The sequence below is a fragment of the Lutjanus erythropterus genome, chromosome 20 (assembly GCF_056507025.1).
Source record: "Lutjanus erythropterus isolate fLutEry1 chromosome 20, fLutEry1.hap2, whole genome shotgun sequence".
In the NCBI taxonomy this organism is placed as follows: Eukaryota; Metazoa; Chordata; class Actinopteri; order Lutjaniformes; family Lutjanidae; genus Lutjanus; species Lutjanus erythropterus.
This window is the reverse complement of record NC_139336.1, coordinates 14327412-14347170: the sequence shown is the minus strand read 5'-3', so window position 1 is coordinate 14347170 and position 19759 is coordinate 14327412. Positions and strand designations below refer to the sequence as shown.

General features: G+C 39.1%; 1 protein-coding gene across 1 annotated transcript in view; it reads right to left on the bottom strand.

Moving 5' to 3' along the window:
* Positions 1-2212: 2212 nt before the first annotated feature.
* The window catches only part of LOC146308244 (matrix metalloproteinase-17-like), a 96269-nt gene continuing 78722 nt past the window's right edge, over positions 2213-19759 (bottom strand). The window contains exons 7-10 of the mRNA XM_084745745.1: positions 17739-17821; positions 16442-16594; positions 15524-15781; positions 2213-3124 (exon numbers count right to left, since the gene is read on the bottom strand). Coding sequence (XP_084601871.1) covers positions 2799-3124; positions 15524-15781; positions 16442-16594; positions 17739-17821 — 820 coding nt within the window. The 3' untranslated portion in view covers positions 2213-2798. The remainder of the gene's footprint in view (positions 3125-15523; positions 15782-16441; positions 16595-17738; positions 17822-19759) is intronic.

Genomic DNA, 19759 nt, shown 5'->3' with positions numbered 1-19759 from the left:
TATCTTTACAGCAAGAATAAATCCAGGGGCCAAGTTGTGACTCTTGTCTTCAGAAGGATCTCAGGGTGATGAAGAAAATGTATCCAACAGTCACAAAAAGGCTCTATAAACTCTATGACCTGATCAAAACAACGTAAAATAAACAGGAATATTATTTCATCTGAATTTGATACAAAGGATGCAACTAAACCAAGAGTAGGGAATGCTTCTGAACCAGAGGTAAAATTGATGAGCCCATGGAAATATGACATACACAAACAGCAGTTCCTCATTTCAGAGTACAGTTGAGGGATTTAGGCAAGAAAACTGGTGCTGACAGAGTCCATCCTCCTACTCAGCCATCCATCAGCAGCTCTCACTGTAAGACGTTTGCACACTGCCTGCAAGAGCAGGATACCAAACATTCATGCTTATCATGGGCACTTTAGTCAAGCTAGTTCAGACCAAACTTATATATATAAATATATATATATATATATATATATATATACATATATATACTCAATTACCTCTGGTGCTATGCTGTCATGCAGATAGTTTTGGGGTTGTTTCCACAGTTTTTGAGACATCCAATACAATAGTTCAGAAAGCAAAATATTAGTGGTGCATCTAGTTTGTTTTGGTACGAGTTGCTGAGTTTTTGGAGATATCAACCACTTCTCAAATACAATGGAACTAAATAGCACTTGGCTCGTGGTGATTAAACTGCAGACAAAAAACAAAAAACAAAAAACAAAAAAAAAGGAAAAAAAGAAAAGAAAAAACACAATAAACAACATTTGAAAACCTCAACAGCAATCTCTTTCTAAAAATCATGACGTGCTTACTCAAGCTAAGAAAGCTAAGAAAGAATAGGAAGAATAGTTCTTACTTGAAACTGCTCACCACAAGGTCTGAGGATTACCTTGACTAACTGGGTGATGATCTTTGGAAAGAGACACTGGCATTGAGTTTTTCAAATGTATTTTTTGGCACTTTGAGCACCACAAGCCGAGTGTCATCTAGTTCGATTATATTAGAGAGAAGGCAGACATCTCTGTGGCCAATATCTCCCAAACTCACTATATGCCGGAGCAAAAAATATGTATTTTTGATTTCTGGGTGAACTGTCCCTTCATATTCAACAGCAGAGTCAACTCTTTTACTCTGGATATTCTGCATTCCTTGTTGTAAACAGCTTTCACTAGAGCCATTTTTAATAGAGCAAATAATCCCTAGGAGTTCTGCAGATTACCCAGAGTAACACTGAAATTGCTGTTTACAAAGATTTTTTTTTTAAAGCACAAACACAATTCCTTTCACCTCCACTCCATTAGAGATCGAGACAGAAACTAAAAATCAAACAGTCTAGGTGGCTAATCACCACTGTGACAATAGGTTTTTTGGTAATTTTGAACTAATTTTGAGCAAATTTTGGTAAACCAAATCTAATAAAGCATCTGCTGTAATTGTATAAAACAGACAACAGTGTGTGTGTGTTTAGCACACTGTTCACCTTTGTACCTGCCTACATCCCTGAATGCCTTTTGCTTGTTTGTATGTGGGGCACTGCTGCTGTAAACCAAGAGCCGTATTACAGAAACTTCCTAACTTGCAGATCCTACCTTAACTGTTTGGTAACCATAGTAATTAGGGTTAGGACCTGATTTAGGGGGAAAAAAAAAAATAACAGATGAACAGTTCCTAATGTTCCTATCATAACTTAAGATAGGAAAAGTGGGGAATTTTGAATGCTACAGTATTTTTAAAATTTAAATAAATCTTAAAAAATAAATAATAAAATCACCTAACTTTAGGACAACATTAAGCTGTCCTAATTTTAACTTTTCCACCAGAAGTAGTGGCTAACTTACTAACTAGCTAACGGTAGTGTTCCCCAACAGTAGCTGATGCTAGTACTCGCCAACAGTAGCTAATGGTAGTGTTTACAAACAGTGGTTAACAGTAGTGTTCACTAACTTAAGTGTTCACTAACTAATAGTACTGTTAGCTAGCAGTAGCAAACAGTAGTGTTAGATAAATTGTTTAATCTGCATGGTTACTCTTTTATTGTTTTTACACAATATATGCCAGATACCATGAAGACTCTGCTGTATTAGTCCACTCTCTTCTTTTTACTTTTCTTAGTTAGCATTGCTGTAAATCTGCCAAAAATAACACCTGGAATTGACTGGATTTCTCTACAGATATTACCAAACTGTTGTTGTTTTTGCTCCAAGTTTTTGTATTTTCATGTCAAGAAAATCAGTGGTTACAAAATTATAAGAAAAATATTGCTGGTTGCTAGGTAAAAGACATAAAAGTTGATAAGAGATGTTGGATTGAGTATTTAGGATTTCCTAACCTAAGATAAGATGAAATAAGATGAAATGGGATTCCGCAGATTAGTAAGGATTTGCTTCTGTAGCACCAACTTGGAAAAAATCCTATCTTAGGCTTTTCCTATCTTAAGACCTCAGATAGGACATTTCTGTAATATGGCCCCTGCAGCACATGAAGATGAATAAAAACTGTTGGTGCTCTTCTTTCTATTCAATAACTTTTTTCCTTACAGAGATAAGGCAGATTGACCATTTAATGAAAAAAAATGTATAAAGCATTGTGAGTGGGTTGATGACTATAAGGTTGTCTACTTTAGCTGGCAGTGCCCCCCGAATGACATGTAAAATAAATAACAGCAAAATTAGCGCAAAAAGGATACCAAATGATACAATAAGAACAAAATTTTCCAGTTCTTTCACTGAGTGTCCACTGGCCCTCCACCAATCAGCTCATTAACTCTGTGCCATGCTTTGGCATCATAGCAGTTCAGAGCGCAGGGCCAGCGAGAGCGTCCAGAGAGGTGGTAGGAGCCACATGGGCGATGGGGAGGGGCGGGCGCCCAAAGGCGAAGCGGTGTCCGAGGTGCAGGAGCACACCTCGTATCCGTTCTCTGCGTGGTCCGGGTGATGGTGCACGTTGCCTCTCGTCTCGGTGCTTTTGGGCTCCGTGTCTGGAGAGTCCGACTGCATCTCAGTGCAAAGCAGCCAGTCTTTAGCGATGAGGCGTGGGTATCCTGCCTCCACCTCCATGTCGCTGCCAGGTACTCGCCAGTACTCCTTCCCCTTGAAGAAATAAGACGAGCCTTCAGAGAGACAGAGGGCACAAGGGTGGTATTAGTGTGTGTGTGTGTGTGTGTGTGTGTGTGTTTGTGTGTGTGTATGACATGGAACAGAATACAATACAACACTGTGTTTTATTATTCACACAAGGTACGGAGCTGTCTCTGCTCTCATGTGGAATACACAACACGCACAGAACACACATAAAACATCAAGGGACATAAATTCATGAATCTGTACAACACACAGTAGACCTATCTGAGGCGGAGTGGGAATAATTTGAACTGGGGTGGGATTACAGAAGATGGGTTTGTACAGGCCCTTCCATCATGTAGAATCACATCATTTCATTCAATATGACAGCAGAGCGACCCCACAAGTGACTTTTGAGGAGAGGAGAATCCCGATCAGCTCACAACCTACAGTAGCATGGATCATTTCCAAAGCATATCATTTTTAGATTTTGGATAATGGACGTTTTTTTTTTCCAAAGACCATCTGAATATATCCCATCTTTCTCAGCTACGAAGAGTTATGTTCAGCCTATGGAAAATAATATGATAAATTTGTTATCATTTCCTGTAACAGCTGTTACAAGTATCAATACATCAATAGTTTTTCAATATCTCGTGCTTAAAACAATACAATATTTGTTGATTATAGTATCAAAGTACCAAAGCTATAAAAAAAAAAATATTAAATGCCAAACCCCTGATCAGTTCAATAAAAAAACAGCGTTCAGTGAGCTGGCAGCTTGCAAACACTCCCTCCAAGAATGTAGGGGGGTGCAAAATTTGAAAGGTCATATCTAGAACCAGTATTTGGTTTGTCCATTCTGGGCTACTGTAGAAACATAGCAGTGCAATATGGCAGACTGAAGACCCCTGGGAGTGCCAGGCACTCGCGAGTACTTTGATTACATGGTCCAAGTCCAAAACATTTAAATTTCCATTTCCCTTGCTTAGTTTCGCTATGCTATTTGACCTCATGGACACACCATAACTGAGCGACGATAGCCTAATATAGCTGCTTTACATAATTTCAGACTGCACCATATACATATGAAAAGATCTGTCCAAAGGCATTTATTAGTTTTGACCCTGTGGAAGTGGGAAAATTAGCAAAATCCCCCAATATTGTATTTCTGAACTCAAACTGACTATTCTGTGTGATCTCCTTTTGATAAAGAAATAACTGAGGTTTTTTTCATTTCCATTCACTGAGCCTCCCCTGAAACAGTTTGGAGCCCCGCTGGGGAGGACCGCCTCCCACTTTAAAAACATTGGAGCTAGGCTAACAAAAACACAACAGTTCTTATTTCCAGGTGATCATACACTAATGAAAACATACTTATGAATATTACATTCCACGTCTGTCATATTTTGCCAACAAAAACCCAGAAATCTCACACACAGGACCTTTAAAAAAAAAAAAAGATCAGTATCGATTGACAACTCTATTTCCTGTTGAAGGTTTCATCTGTGTAACCTTCAGTGAGTCTCCTTACTTGAAAAAAAAGTCTGTCTAAAAAAATAGAATTTCACAGACTCAAATGTGCACTTTGCTCACTGCACTCACATAAAAATAGAGCCCTTGGTCTATTGACACAAGAGGACTGGTCTAAGACCAACTCTCTGAGCAGTTGGTGCGCTTGCTGTTCAGATGGTAGGTTCCACTCCATATGAAAATGATGGCTAAGCTGGCACGCATTAGTGTAATATTAGTATTGCCAGTCACCATGTGTTGTCACAAGTGTTTATTTTTTGATAGCCGTGGGACTTCGGACGCTGATGGATGATTTTAACCAAATCTAAGGTGGCAGACGCATCCTGTATATACTTGGATGTTGTGCAGAGTAGCTGAGCTGTTGCCAATAACTTTGCTCGTGATAGCTGCTGCAAGATTGAGCACCCACGCTGGAGGAGACTGGATAATTGAGCACCAGTAGGAGGATGCACAAACAATCCTGAAATTAGAGTCTTCAGAGACAAGGTGCATTCTGTTTTGTCGTTTAGAGGAGGAACCAGAACAGATTACTTTCATGCCTTACTAGTATTATTGCTTTTTCACATTAAAAAGGTATGTTTAATTTGCCTTTAGACATATGTCCTATTCGAGGAATTATTATTATTATCTGGCCAGAATCACATGGATAAAAAGGGTTCATGTCATTCTATAGGTTCTCTGTGGGTGTGCTGGCCAACATAGAACACAGCAATGCCTTATGGGCATTCTTGGCAGCATAATTGCACTGTACCACTTGATGGTTACTTACACACCCCTTACTGCGCCTGTCCTGTCACTTCAGGGTACTTAAGTTAATTAGAGGCACCAAAATACCAAATAGGCACTGGAAGAAGAAAAGACAAACCAAACATAGCATGCTTCTGATGAAAATACTACATGAAATACTGATTGCATTGAAATTTATTTAATTTTGAATTTGGTCAACTCAGATTCATTTTCCTGAAACTCAGTACTCTAAAGAATTAAATTTGTTAACTGGAAGATGATCTCCTCTAACCTCCTATAAAGCTGGAGATAAACTGTGTTTTAACAGTATTCTGCATCATTTTGGAGCATTAGTTGTGCACATCCTCAGAAATGAACGCCTTTCGTTCATAAGATGCAATACACACATGAACAATAGGGGCAATATTTGTCATCATCAATTTCTCACATTGGTATAAGAGAAATGTACTTGTTCTGGTCACGAGTCAAGATGTTCTATAGGTTGATTCACTGCAATGTTCTAACAACATCAGTCACTTCTGGGTAGACAATTAGCCGTTTGAATTGCAGAAATATGGAAAATCAGCAAGCTTGTTTTTTTCTGTTGTCATTCTAAGATGTAACTGTAACATTTAAAGATAAATAGTTAAACACGATGGTCCAACCTTGACATTCGTACTGTGTTTATTTTATGTACTGTCCTGCTGTGCAGTACATGTCTCCACTGGGTCAGACTAACTCAGCCTGAAATATCCATGAAACCGGCCACAGTCCAGGCAGGGTTCATGTACCGAACACTGATATTGTCCCAGCTGTGTCTTTGCACGGTTTATTTCAGTTGGTCTCCAACCTAACGTTAGTGAAAGCATAAAACAAGCATTTTAGATGAGCAAACTGGATACATTTTGAAATACCATCATGAGAAAAGAAAACATTCAACATGCTGCTATTAAAAATGTAATGTACGTGACTCTGGAAGTTACTGTAAACAAACTTTGTGATTGGTTCTGTACAGTCTGAGTTCTCTGGTGTGCCCTCTAGTGTAATCCTCCTGTAACATGCAAAGTACATTTAAGCAAGTATGTGAGCAATTCTGTTTGAACCAGTCGTCTATGCAAATCAGTGGTTAAAAAGCATAAAGTATGTTGCAAGTCGAAGACTATTCATACAGCCACAATATAGATGCCACTGATTCCTATTCATTTTCTTCAGGAACTTTGGAGACAAAGAAGAGGAAAGAAGTAAACATGACTGTATTGTGGCACATTCATTTCCTCAGCTAATGACTCAAATGAATAGGAGACAACAGATAAAAGTGAAGAATCTTCTTGCATTGTTAATATCCTTAGAACTCAGCATTAACAGTGGAGTAAATATTTCTTGTGTTCAAATGCTGGTCTCACCAAATAAATAGGAACTGAATCTTATCCTGAATCTTATCCTGTCGTATCACATAGATGTGGGTCTTCAATTCATCGAAGTGTTGGCAGAAGTAAGACAATGAGGACAGAGACCGATAAAAGCATTTAGCTTACTTCCCAATGTTTTCCGGCAGTCAAGGTCCTGAGGACTTGTCTACATGGCTTTTTAAGCTACATGGAAAAGTGAGAACCTGCTGCTTTATGGATGCAGCTCTTCGTGTCTTTATCCAGGCTTTGGCTTTGGTACTAAATGCCACACCTTAAAGACAAAAAAAAGGTTGCTGTAAGCAACTTTGAGGAAATTATTGCATTTATTCGCGCCTTCAATTTGAAATAAATACCAGGAGCTGAAACCTGACAAGAACCCCAGGGAAGCCGCGTACTAGAGACCCTCATGTCTTGTGTTGACTGTTGCTCTCAAAATAAGATCTTTTTTGTTGCTCTTTTTAGTGTTCATATTGGATAAGAGCAACAATTAAAACACCTAAAATGTACAAGATAGTATAAAGGAGTGGTGCTGGTCTAGGCAGTTTTCTTGGTAAGTGGGTGAAGGCTCACGGCACCTGGACGATCCATTTCCTGTGCTTAATCATGAGAATGAATTCAAGCCAGGCTGCAGCCTGTCTGAATAAAAATAAGGCACAATATGCTCTATAGTGCACAGGAATACAGGTTGTACAAAGACCCAGCACAATTATTGTGTCTTAGTCCTATCTTACTTATAAAAACAAGCCCTAAAATAGCCCTCTGAAACCCTTTGTGGTGAGCACTGACCATAATATTCTCACTTTTGCGAACATGTGTCTTTATTCTGAACTTGATCCTCACAAAGAAAGAAATACAAGAGTTTCACATAGTCAGAAAGTCACTCTCCTTATCCAATCTATCACTGTTATTGGAAGTTAAAGCCAATAAGGCGGGATGACACTTTGTCTTCTTCAACTTCTTTCTTTTCCTCTGAGACTCAAAGCCTTTACAGCTGTCAAAAGTGAATACATGTCAAATCTCTCTTACAGCTACTCCCAAATAACTCCCAAGTCATTTTTTGAGCCAAAACATAATAGTCAGAGATTATATAAGGATGATTAGATTACTTTATGATATGTCTGGTCTTGAGGGACTTCTCTGTTAAGTCATTATTGAAACATGAGAATTAAAGAGTATGGCTGGTGGTGCATTGTATTTTTCTTGTTAACAAATCATATGAAAAGACCAGAAACTACGATGTATTAATCTATCTCTCTCCCTATACCATCTATTCATACTCTACATGTAGGATCCGTAATTTCCTAAAACAGCTTGGCATCAGTTTTTTTTTTTTTAGCAAACATCATTCAACAAGAGTAAATAGTGCATTTGCTGGGGCCTATTTTCAGCTGTGGATTAATACACACTACTTAGTATTTGCAAGACTGTATGTGATTAATTCAAAATAAACTACAGTGGCTGTGTTTACTAGATAATGAAAGAACATGTCGCAGATTGTAATGGTGTGGCTCAATGGAACTCTGTGGCGTAAAGGAATAAGCTATAGCAGGATTTAGCTATGTAGCCCTTTCCACTTTCCACTACTTGCTATCATTTCTGTAAATTGAATATGTTATGTACTAGGGATAAACAAAATTGAATTAAATTATTGGAGATATCCAATATGACAATATTTTCCAGCTCATTTTGGGTGACTGTCAATAGCTTTTTATACGCAGTTTTTCCACCTAATTGCAGGGAACGTTGAGGCTCTGCTAGAGTGGAATTAACATATTATTATACCTGCTACTCTTGATGGCACACTGGCAGATGCAGATAATAAAATACAATGCTTTTCAAAATGTACACATTCACTGAGCAAAATAAGAAAGCTACTGCTGACCAAGGTTTTTTTTGTTTTTTTTTTGCTGGTGCATGCAAATTTGTCGTAATAATCAGGATGATGGCTCTTAAGATTGTCTGCTGTCCGTTTTGGACAAAAATCCTCCACACTGCAGACATACTTGCATTGTATTCACCAATCAAAGCAGCATCTTTTTTGGCCTTTCATAGCTGCAGAAATTGTAATTTTGGTCTGATATCAATATTTCATTTTAAAGTCTTTATCAGCCGATATGGATGGCCTGCTTATATTATTGTGCATTTGTTTTCTGTTGACGTTTATATTTTATTACTATTAGTTTCCTACTGGAACTGGTGTATTGTGTGTAATATGAGCACCCTCTGCTAGGCCCCTACAGACTTGAGGGGTGTGTCCCAAACATTTCCGGTCCACTGTATCCTGTTCCTGTGGTGGGTTGATCTGCTGCTGCTGTTCTGTTAAATTATTAACAAATCTGTTTTTGTGATTAAAATCATATTTTCTGCCGGCTGCATGTTAAATAGGCTTTCAATTAGCACAGCTAATACTTTTGTGATAATATTGGTTGTAAGTCATTTGTTGAACTCACCCACCACAGAACATCTGTAGTATAACTTGCTAACCAGCAGTTATTATTTTAGTAAATGATTTCTTTCTTTCTTTTATTATTTTTATATTTTTTCTGGAGCTTGTCACAGCAAAGTTAGACAGAAAAGGAGAATTCTGAACAAGGTTCAATGAGCTTGCTCAACTGCTACTGGAGAACAGAGCAAAAGGGGACAGGACTTAGAAAGGGTCAGTTGGGATACTGTTTCATTTCAGTTTAAGTTCAGTCTTGCGACAGACAGGGCAGAGGCCATTTTAAAATGTCCAGGATTTTAAAACCTTGTTTCCAAAATCTAACGTGACAGTACTACACTTATGAATGCTGACTGCTTTATGTGAATTTCCTTTACAGGTTAAAGATAATAGTCATGCTTGATAAATTTCATTTTCCTATAACTTTACCTTTTTTTCTCACCATGACTAAAAGGCTAAACTGTTCCTCTGTGCCATTCTGATGTCAGCAGCTCTGACCATTATCATCATTATAGCTACATTAATACCCTTTATGCCCCCTTTTTGCCTCCACAGCAACCATTCTCTGTGGTTTTACTGCCTTTCTCTGTCTCTCAATGATTTCTCTATCTGTCCTCTGACTCGAGCCATCTATCTTTTTTAACATCTCTTCTTTTTCTTCCCTTGTCTGCACCATCTTTCTTCATCCTCATGTGTCCCCGTATTGCCTCTTGTATGGATTCCCCTTCTCTACCTCTTTTCACTCCCCACCCATCTTTCTGTTCTATTTTCATAACAAAGTGTCACCATATCTCCTGTCTGCTTCTTGCTGTCGTATCACTCTTTTCCCTCTCTCCCTTCAACCTGGGCTGGTGAAACAAACAGTGAGCAAGCTTTGATGTGGCTCCAGTTCCCAGGCCACACGGTCTGTCTGTGTGTTTATGCGCGTAGGTTTCCGAGTTTACCCTTCCAGACACTGCAGTGATATTGGCCAAGAGGGTTGAAGCAGAGTCGGGTCTGTGTGTTTGGCCTTTTCTCACACACATGTGCACAGGCATACACACATGCGCATGCACGCACATCAAAGAGCTTGGAGCAAGACCGAAGACAGAGCACAGACCACTAAACACCTGATGTGAAAGAGCTTCCTTGTATTCACATGCTGAAGGGGAGATTAGGGACATCCTGGCTCCCACTGGGAACGGCCTCAAATTTTGGGACTCAGCGGCTGGTTTTTGGGGGTGTTTTAAAATCTGAAATTGCCCTATACTCTTAAAAATAAGGGTTCCAAAAGGGTTCTTCCTGAAGAGCTGAGGTTCTACCCAGAACTACCTTTTTGAAGAAAAGGTTTGTCAAGGGTTCTCTTTCTATCCAAAGAGCTCTTAGAAAAAAATTGAAATTAAAATTGAAATTTTTGAAGAACGTTTGAAGCAAAGGTTTGTCTTGGTTTTTCTGTACTTTTCTGTGCAATATAAAAATGTTTTTGGTAGAACCCATCAGTACAACCCCCTGGGTGTGTTCTTGATAAAACCCATTGAATATAAAAAGGTTCTCCATGAACCCGCTGATTGTGTTCTTGATAAAACCCATTGATTATAAAAAGGTTCTTGATAGAAGCCCTCTGGGTGGGTTCTAGATTAAAAAGGTTCTCTGTAGAATCCCCTGAATGTGTTCTAGATAACATCCTTGGAATATAAAAAGATTCTCAGTTGAAACCTCTGGGCATGCACTAGAATAAACCCTTGGAATACAAAAAGGTTCCCAGTAGAACCTCCTAAAACCCCCTTGGTTCAAGATAAAACCATTACACAATGTGAAAATGTTCTCTGTAGAACCATTACACCATAGAGGGGTCTTTGTAGAACCTCTCATAGGGTGTTCTGGGTGGAACCTTTCACAGATGGTTCAAGCAATAATCCTTCATGCTGGGTTCTGGGTATCATTCTCTAACATGGTTCCAAGTGGCATATTTCTAACAGTTCTAACAGGGGACAAGCAGAAGAATCCTTTATGGTTCTCTTTCTAAATTTGTAGCATCGTTCAGACACACAAGAGCCTAACAGAAAAAAAAAATGCACAAGTTTGTTGAACAGTGTTAGACCATTTCTCAGCTCTCATTAACATGCACATGTGATCAGATGACTGTAGCTGTGATGCTCTGATGGAAGCAGGCGTTGTGACCTTGACATTCAGCTGCTACAGTGGAGCTGCTCACTGTGATTACACTGGGCCAGCTCCAAGGTTTGAATGTGTTTGACCGTGTGAATGTGAAGCAGAGTGTTGGCAAAAAAAGACCATTTGTGCCACGTCAAAATAACAGATAAAAGGTTAAAAAAAAAATTGACTCGTGAAAATATAAAAACACAATCAAATGCAAATGGGCCTCTAATCTGCATACTGCAGCTATGCCAACAAAAAGTGGTACATGGATACAAGCAGGGAGACTGCCAAAATAAAATAAACGCAAATACAATCAAAGTAAATGTTATGGCAGGATGCACTGTATGAATGATAACAAATATTTAATTGGAATAGATTTCCTCACATGAAATGTCTCATCTATGAGAGACAGGTGATTGAAGTTGATTTTAAACAAATACAAACAATACAATTTTTAATTCAGACCCCCTAACATGTAGTAAAATTTATAACAACCGCATGTGTGATTCATATTTGCTGATTATAAATAATTGTAGTAAATATCTTGGTGTGAAAGCTTTTGTTTCTCATTCAACTTAATTTAAATTGACAGAAGCAAATTAATATTTATTATAACTGGGATTCAGTAAAGTCAGTCTTATTTGTATCATAAGAAAAGTTATCTTAAGGCACTTTTCTTATAGAACAGGTCTAAGCTGTACTCTTTTTAACATTATTTACAGACACCCAGTGGTTCCCACCAAGTGCAAGCACTAAGACAACTATGGCGAGGGAAAACTTTGCTTTCAAGGAGGGATGGGGAACCAGAGATCTGGAGATTATTTGTTTTACAACCTGCTACAGGTTTCCTTTTCCTGTTTCTTTTATAATGTGAAAGTGTGATTGTTTCCCCAAAAAGGAGAACATGTGATGGGTTTTGTTTAGAATGATTACTATCTGACATTAGTGTGTTAGCATGGTAACATTTGCTACTTTGAACTAAACCCATTCATTTTCTCATTCATTTTGCAAGTATTTAGACATAAAAGAGAGTAAAAGACAAATGGAAACTTTGATCTTGTTATGGTGCCAGATGAGCAGTCAGGAAGTCATCAAAGTTTTTACAATTCATCCCGCAGGGGGCATGAAGTGACATGAAAGTGTGCATCAAATTTCATGGCAATCCATCTGTTAGCTATTGAGACATTTTATTCAAAACCACAGATATCTTGTGGCACCAACAGGGGCCATGAATGTCTGTACAGAATTTAATGGAAATCCATTCAACAGTTGTTGAGATATCCGAGTGGTGAACTGACCAGCTTCACATCTTGAGAGTGATGCTGCTAGCATGGCTAAAAGTGCTCCCAGCTCTCTCAGTGTTGTACTACTCCTGGGAAGTTGGCTCAGAATCGTAATCAGATCGTAAAACTTCCAAAACTTCAGGGTTGCATGTTTGCTAACTTGCATAATTGTTCCATCCTCCTCTCATATATCTCTGATAATTTAGTCCTCTTTGAGGATTTCCCCTGAGAAGGATATTGCACGGTCTTGCCTTAGGCACCAGCAAACAGAGCTACCAGTGGTCTGATGCACTGGTGGAGTGTTACAACTCTATTTTTCTTTGAGAAATATAATCAGTTATCGCTGGAAGGAGCAGACAGCGGTGATTCATCATTTATATATTGAATGTAATCACTCAAAATGTCTTTGTAATCAAATTTTAATCAAGACAGAAGAGGTCAAAATATGTCACCGGCTTCCTTCTGCACACCTTTTTGCTCTGGGTGACAGATTACTTTTGGGGCTATGGTTTTGAACATTTGTTTTGTGGAATATTGAAAAGATATCACATAAGTTTATTGGAAGTTCTTTAGAAAAGCCGTCATGTTATTGAAACAGTGAGGCAAAGATGCTTTTGTGATATTCGCTCATTTATTATTTATATATCTGTATTTTATGCCTGCCTTTTGTCTTTTATTGTGAGGCACTTTGTGACATCTGCTCACTGAATGTGTTATATAAATATACTTTTACTTGCTTACTTACTTTACTTTCAGCTCAGGATTGAGCACCTTAGATTCAAATTTAAAGTAAAAGAGGTTGACAGACTGACGAAACTTAAGGCAACACGGTTGCAACAGTGAACTCATTGGAACAGACCACTGGCCAGGCCTATTCAATGTCTTTTTTAGAAGGGCCAGATTTGAAAAAAATACGTTGCCAAAGGGGCCAAAAGGTTACATTTTGTCTGAATTTAAATGTGTAAAAAAAACATATTTTTTCATACACATAAATAGTGAAAGGATTGTTTTCAGCTTGTTTAAGGGCCGGATTCAGCCCATAGGACACTGTCCTACAGTATCATAATCATGCCATGACACCTTCATGAATATAAGGGGTATTTATGAATGTAATTGAAATGCAACGTTGACATTGTTTGAGAGAACATCTTGACATTAAGACATCATAATTGATTATGACTTGTAACACAGATTGCATCCAGAAGACATTAAAACTTATCTTAATCAATAACATTCTGAATTAAACATTCAGTTTTTTTTTTTTTGGAGGTGATGATGGAAGTAAGCAAGGAGTGGTCAACCTTGCCTCCTTCTCATCTATGTTGAGAGTTGCACATGCTCAGTACAGATTGTCACTTTCCTCCATCATTCTATCATCATCAGCACATCAGCGACTAGCTCAGTCTGGACAAAATGGAAACCCCGGCAGGACCGTGACCAAACACAGCCTCCACGACTGATGGTGGCCAATCTGACAACAGGGAAGTACTAAGGTCATTTACCTACTGGGTTTGGCTCCTGGCACCTGGGTGCTGAGTCAGCTAAAAAGGCAGCTAGCTCAGCTAACCAAGCTTACTAGCTAAAGCCAGCTACAGATAGCAGCAGATAGTGATTAAGTCTACTTTAGCAACAAATAAGCTAATTTATAGTGTCTGTCCATCAGCTAACTTTCACCTTGGTACTGTAGTGTGTCCTCAAACTGGCCTTATAACATTTAATGACATCTAAGTCCAAATGGTTCAACTTTACTTGAAGTCCAGGAAATTACTCATGACACTGTTAGACTCTTTCATGTTCATGACAGGGATTTAAACATGTTATGACAGTGACAGTCTTATGCACACCCGTTCAAATAAAGTGTTACTCATTTAAATAGTAGACAGAGAGTCTGGGATGTCACCCAGGTTTCTGAAGAGCTGTTTTGTAGTTCTTAGTGTGGTTTCATTTTAGCAGTGCCTGAACTCCCAGCTATATCAAAAATAGATGAAGAGGTGGACGGTGAGTGGAGCTGAGGTGGTCTAATAAATCATCTACCTAGTGGCTAGCCATCTGTGCTGGTACCCACCTGTCACTCAAATCGGCTACACCTCAATTATGTATAACTTGAATCCCAAATATAATTTATCCGGAGGAGTTTAATTTCACCCCTGGTACAGCTGTCATGTAAGGGGGCACTCAGATATAGAGACCAAAACTGTTTTTGCACCAGTCTATGAGGACTGAATTGCTTTTGGAGCCAGCTTCAGGTGGCCATTTGAGGAAGAGCAGTTTTCGGTACTTCCACGTTAGGTTTTCCTTTTCAGCCATGGAGGTAGCTGCTTGTAACAGCCTATCCCATGTCATATATTATCCAACCATCTAAAGGTTAAAGTGGTCAATCCTTGCCTTCTTTCACATCTAAGCAAACCTGGGCAACCTCTGCACAAAACAGGTATGATTGTCAGATTCTCTGTTTAGGAAATTTGCAAAAATTGTTGGACACGGCCAGTCGTTTATGGTGATGTAAGGGGGGCTTCAGACAATGTTAGACGATCTGACAAACAAGCCCCAAAACAAAGCTTACATCATTTTACCTTCAAAGTTTGGTCAGTGACAAAGAATGAGATCATGGCTCTCACGGACAAGAGGTGAAAAAAACATCTCTGCAGAGGTACTGGCTTTACTCCATGTGACAGTTTGATGACCTCAAAGAACTTAAAAGTCAACGATTGCCTCTCTTTGGGTCTTGTTCAGGACCCACTGGGAGAGAGCAAGACCAGGACTACATCTCCCAACATGCCTGAGAGTACCTGGAAATTCCCTAGGTGGAACAGGAGGACTGTGTGCAGTCTGAATAGGCAGCTAGAAAATGGATGAATATGTCAGTGTCATCTTCTTTTGTGATGGAAGAAAAAAAAAAGTGTTTTAAAGGTTACTCACCATCAGACCATCTCATGGCGTCATCCAGCTGCGATGGCAGCCCCTTCCAAAGCGTGCTGTCTTTAGGGTAGCCCAGGTCCATACGCCTCAGGTGGTCATCATAGCGCCAGTAGTGGTTGTCCTTGAAGAAGTAGGTTTTGTCATTGTGTAGCCAAACAAACGCCGCATCCACTCCTTCCAAGGGTAGGCCAAAGTCAGTGATTGGACGAGGATAACCTTCCTCCACGATGTTGTCTTTAAATACCCAGTACTTTAGACCTGAAGAACAAAATATCTACCTTGAAATTTATAGTTTTATCCATTACACACAGAAGACAGTTCATGCACTTAAGATGATACATTTGAAAAGATGAGAGACTTGAAAGATAGGTAAAGGACTCTCTTGAAATAAAAAGATTTGCACTTATTTTTTGTTATGCAGCCAGTGAAGGACATTCTCTGCCAGGAAAGCTGTTTTACATGTTATATCAAATGTGAAACATGCCCTCGTTTCTCTACTCCTGTTTTATTTTTTTAATTAAATTTATACCTCTTCTGCTCTAACTAATAAAGAAAAAAATGCTATAATTTCCTTCAAAGTACAGCCACATTGACAGAAAGGTGTGAACAGCCTCTTTTCATCTTGCCTCTTTCAAGTGAGGATGAATCACACTTTAAAACGTCTGCAGGTCATCAGCAGCTATTTTAAAAAAAAATGTTCTGGACAAACTGTCATTTAAAATGCAGTATGTACAAAATCATGTGTATTAAACAATGTATTTGAACTATCAAATGAATGAAGGATGAAAGAAAGAAACAAAATCCTGTGATTCCAGAAGCTCACTGACAATATTGAATTAGTTTTTTTTTTTGAACATTTAAAGACTCATTCCAAAATCTGACCACATATTGAAACTTAGATTTTATTTGGAACTGTACCTTTGAAAAAGACTATTTTGTGATCTCCAGGCCTCTCGTACACGGCGTCCACACTGTCCAGATTGGTGGGGAGGCCCCTCCAGAAGCGATGGATCTGAGCGGGGCGTAGAGACACCAGGTGCTTCTCTCGTGTTAGTCGCCAGAAGTACTTTCCTAAAAGGAACGGGACAGTTTGAAGTTAGGAGGATCAGCAGTATTCTGGATGCTGGTAACACATGGCTCTGGTTGCCAACATTATCTATAATTTTCACACATTCACTAAGTGTAAATTTGCAATAGTGCAAACAAATATTTCTGATTGGTTTAAGTAGGATTGCATGAGATACTTGATGCCAGTTGACATGACTCAAATGCTGTTGGTGGGATTGGCAGCAAAACATATCTGCCTTAAAAAAAAAAGCAAATATACTCATTTAAGTTTACACTAAATTTAGAATAATTTCACCTCACAGAAGACAGGACTGGTTGGTCTACCGCTGCCTCAATCTGTTAGTTTGTTTGTGTTGTTATGTGACTTTGGTGAATCAAGCAACCCCACTTTAAATAATCCAAACTTTCCCTTTAATCAAAGGGTGTCAGCTGTTTTTTCCCTTCCAGTCTGTCTGTTATCATTTGTACATTTAGCAGAGTTTATGTATGTGGTCCAAGGCTAACAGAAAATGAACTGAATGAAAATTCTTTTAAAAAAAATGGTCTGTGTCAGACAAAGAGCAGAATAAAACAGACTGACTCATGTGTCTCAAGGATTAGTCCTGCTTTAAGAGGTTAAACATTTGTGGCAGGCTGACACCTCAAATATATTATGGGCTGACTCTGACCTGCAGGCAACATCTACATCTTGATCAATTAAAACGGCTACAAAAGCCAACACACAAGGGGGCAAAATGATTGTAACAATGGTCTATAAAGGTTTAATGTCTCTCTTTTAAGTTATATAAAAGATTAAAAAGGTTAAAAAATGTCAGTTAAAGTTTGGGATATTTTGCCAACACTTCTGCTGCTGAGGGTGTGTGAGCCTGTTTCTTGTTTCTCTTGTCAGTGGGAGGCCAGGGGTCATTCCTCCAGAGGCCAAGCATGAAAGCCTGATGTAATTTTTGGACTGCAGCTTCTCAGCAGGACTCAACGGGCTCAGTCGGGTGTCTACATCTAACCCCCTCTCTCATCCTCATCCTCTTTCCTTTTCCCTTTAATTTGCTCTGCCTCCGTTGACTTCCGCTCATTTAGCTAATTTCCTTTTTATTTTTCCCACACAGCTCTCTGTATAGCTTTGCATGCGTCTCCCTTTGTGACTCCATACCTTTGAAAAAGAAGGCCTCCCCTCGTATCTGGGCCACTGCATCAAAGTGACTGGTGCATCTGTCGGGGGCATCTCGCGCCAGCCTGAGAGAGATGTGAAGAAAGTAGGGGGGGGGGGAAGATAGTAAAATGAGGAGAAAAAAGATCCCCTTATGTAAAATTGGACATTAACACTTTAAATCTGATTATTTTTCTGTCCTCAGATGAATTACCTATCATCTAAAATTATGTATTACATATTTATGAAAGCAAAGAAAAGTTTGTTGCAAAATCCAATTTAGTTTTCTTCAAATTAGAAATGTGTTGATCCTTTTTCAAGATCTTTTCATGCATCTAAATTTTGTTCACACTCATATGACTGGGTGCCTGTGCATGAATCTGTGAAACCAGGTTCCACAAAAGAGGAGATGCTATCAGGCTGACACGGTGAGGTCCCTTAGTGCATTTATCTCTAGGGTTTTTAAGTGATTTAAAGCACTGACGTGGCCGGCCTGCCAATGATGAAGCCATTAGCACCCAAGGGCTGAGAGCGAGAGCCCGCCAGGCCTTCTATCACTAACAAAGGTCGCTATTCAGAGGCCTGTTAGCACCACACCACTGCAGAGTGGTCAGTACAGGTGCCCTTGTCAGGCCTAATCCAGATTTTCCGTGCGTCATGACCTGATGGAGTCGGTGGGAAATGATTAATGAAGCTGGTGGATGTCTGAAACCAGGGAGCAAAAGATGGTTAATTATCCCACCACTGCCTGTTTAGCTAAGGAATCCAACTCAGTGCAGGGTTCCCCCGGTGTATTGGTGCCCCACTGTGCCTAATGCATTGGGGAATTTTATTTTGGGGGGATGCATTTTTAAGATGTTTTTTAAAAAACAGTTGCAGTGTGGCGGCTCAGTTGGAAAGATAGATTTCAGGCCTATTTAGATTATATGTAGTGCATGGCCTAAAGTGCAACACTAGTTTGCTATTCAAACGGCATGTAATCTGGGCGCTGTGTAAGGTGCAAGGCACAAAGGTGATGTATTTAGTCTCTCAATTATTCATAGGTCTGTTTTGGGCTTAACATTAATGAAACCAATGAAAGTATTATCTCTTAGCCCTTTAACAGCCAGGTGCATCTGTCTGTGGTGCATTTCTATTTAAATGACAGGACAAGACACTCTGATGGACGTCAGGATTTTTATGACATCTTTACTCCAAGCAATTTTAGTGTCCAAAATTCAACTTTGTGTGAGACCTTTTGGTTGTGTATATGTATGGCTTTTTGAACGCACCCCTGTCAAAAAAGACACTTTGCCGCCATCCGCCTAACAACTTTGCTGTGGGAAATCCTACAGCGCATCTTATTTTGTATGTCCTGCTAAATGTTCTGTGTGCGCATATGCACATGTGTGTTTTCTGAAACAAATTTGAATTGTAGACCTTCAGAATGAAGACATTTTTGTGAAGCCTTCAGTTGGACCTCTCAGGGGGTTACTTGAAGGTTAGTGCTTGGTGCTTTGGGTCTGTGTGTGAGTGAGCGTATACACACCCAAAATACATAAACGGACAAAATTAAGTCTAATTATCCTTGATAATATGAAAAACTACAGGCTGATAGCCTCCCAACTTGCTTTAGGGAATTAGTTAATTAGACGGGCAGGCTCCCAAGCTCACTCTCGGCCTCTAAGCTAATTTGCTTTGTTGGCACCTCATGACTTCTTATCAAACTACAAAAAAACTGTTTTTCACAATAAATGTTGAGTATTCCTGCATGGGTTCATTAAATTGTTTCAGTGGAAGAGGGGAAAAAGTGAAAAAATTAAAAAACTATCACAATATCATTATCACGATGTACAGGGAACCATCAGTAAAATAGTTCTCTCTATGATGACATCCAACAAAAACAATAAATACCACCTGTGTTAAGTCTATTACAGTACTATACTATAGTTCTTATGGACGCAGGTGATTTTCTATTATTGCACTAACTTTAATATAGCCTCTTTTTTCCGACTGCCTAGTTAAAGAACTTATATCATCATGGT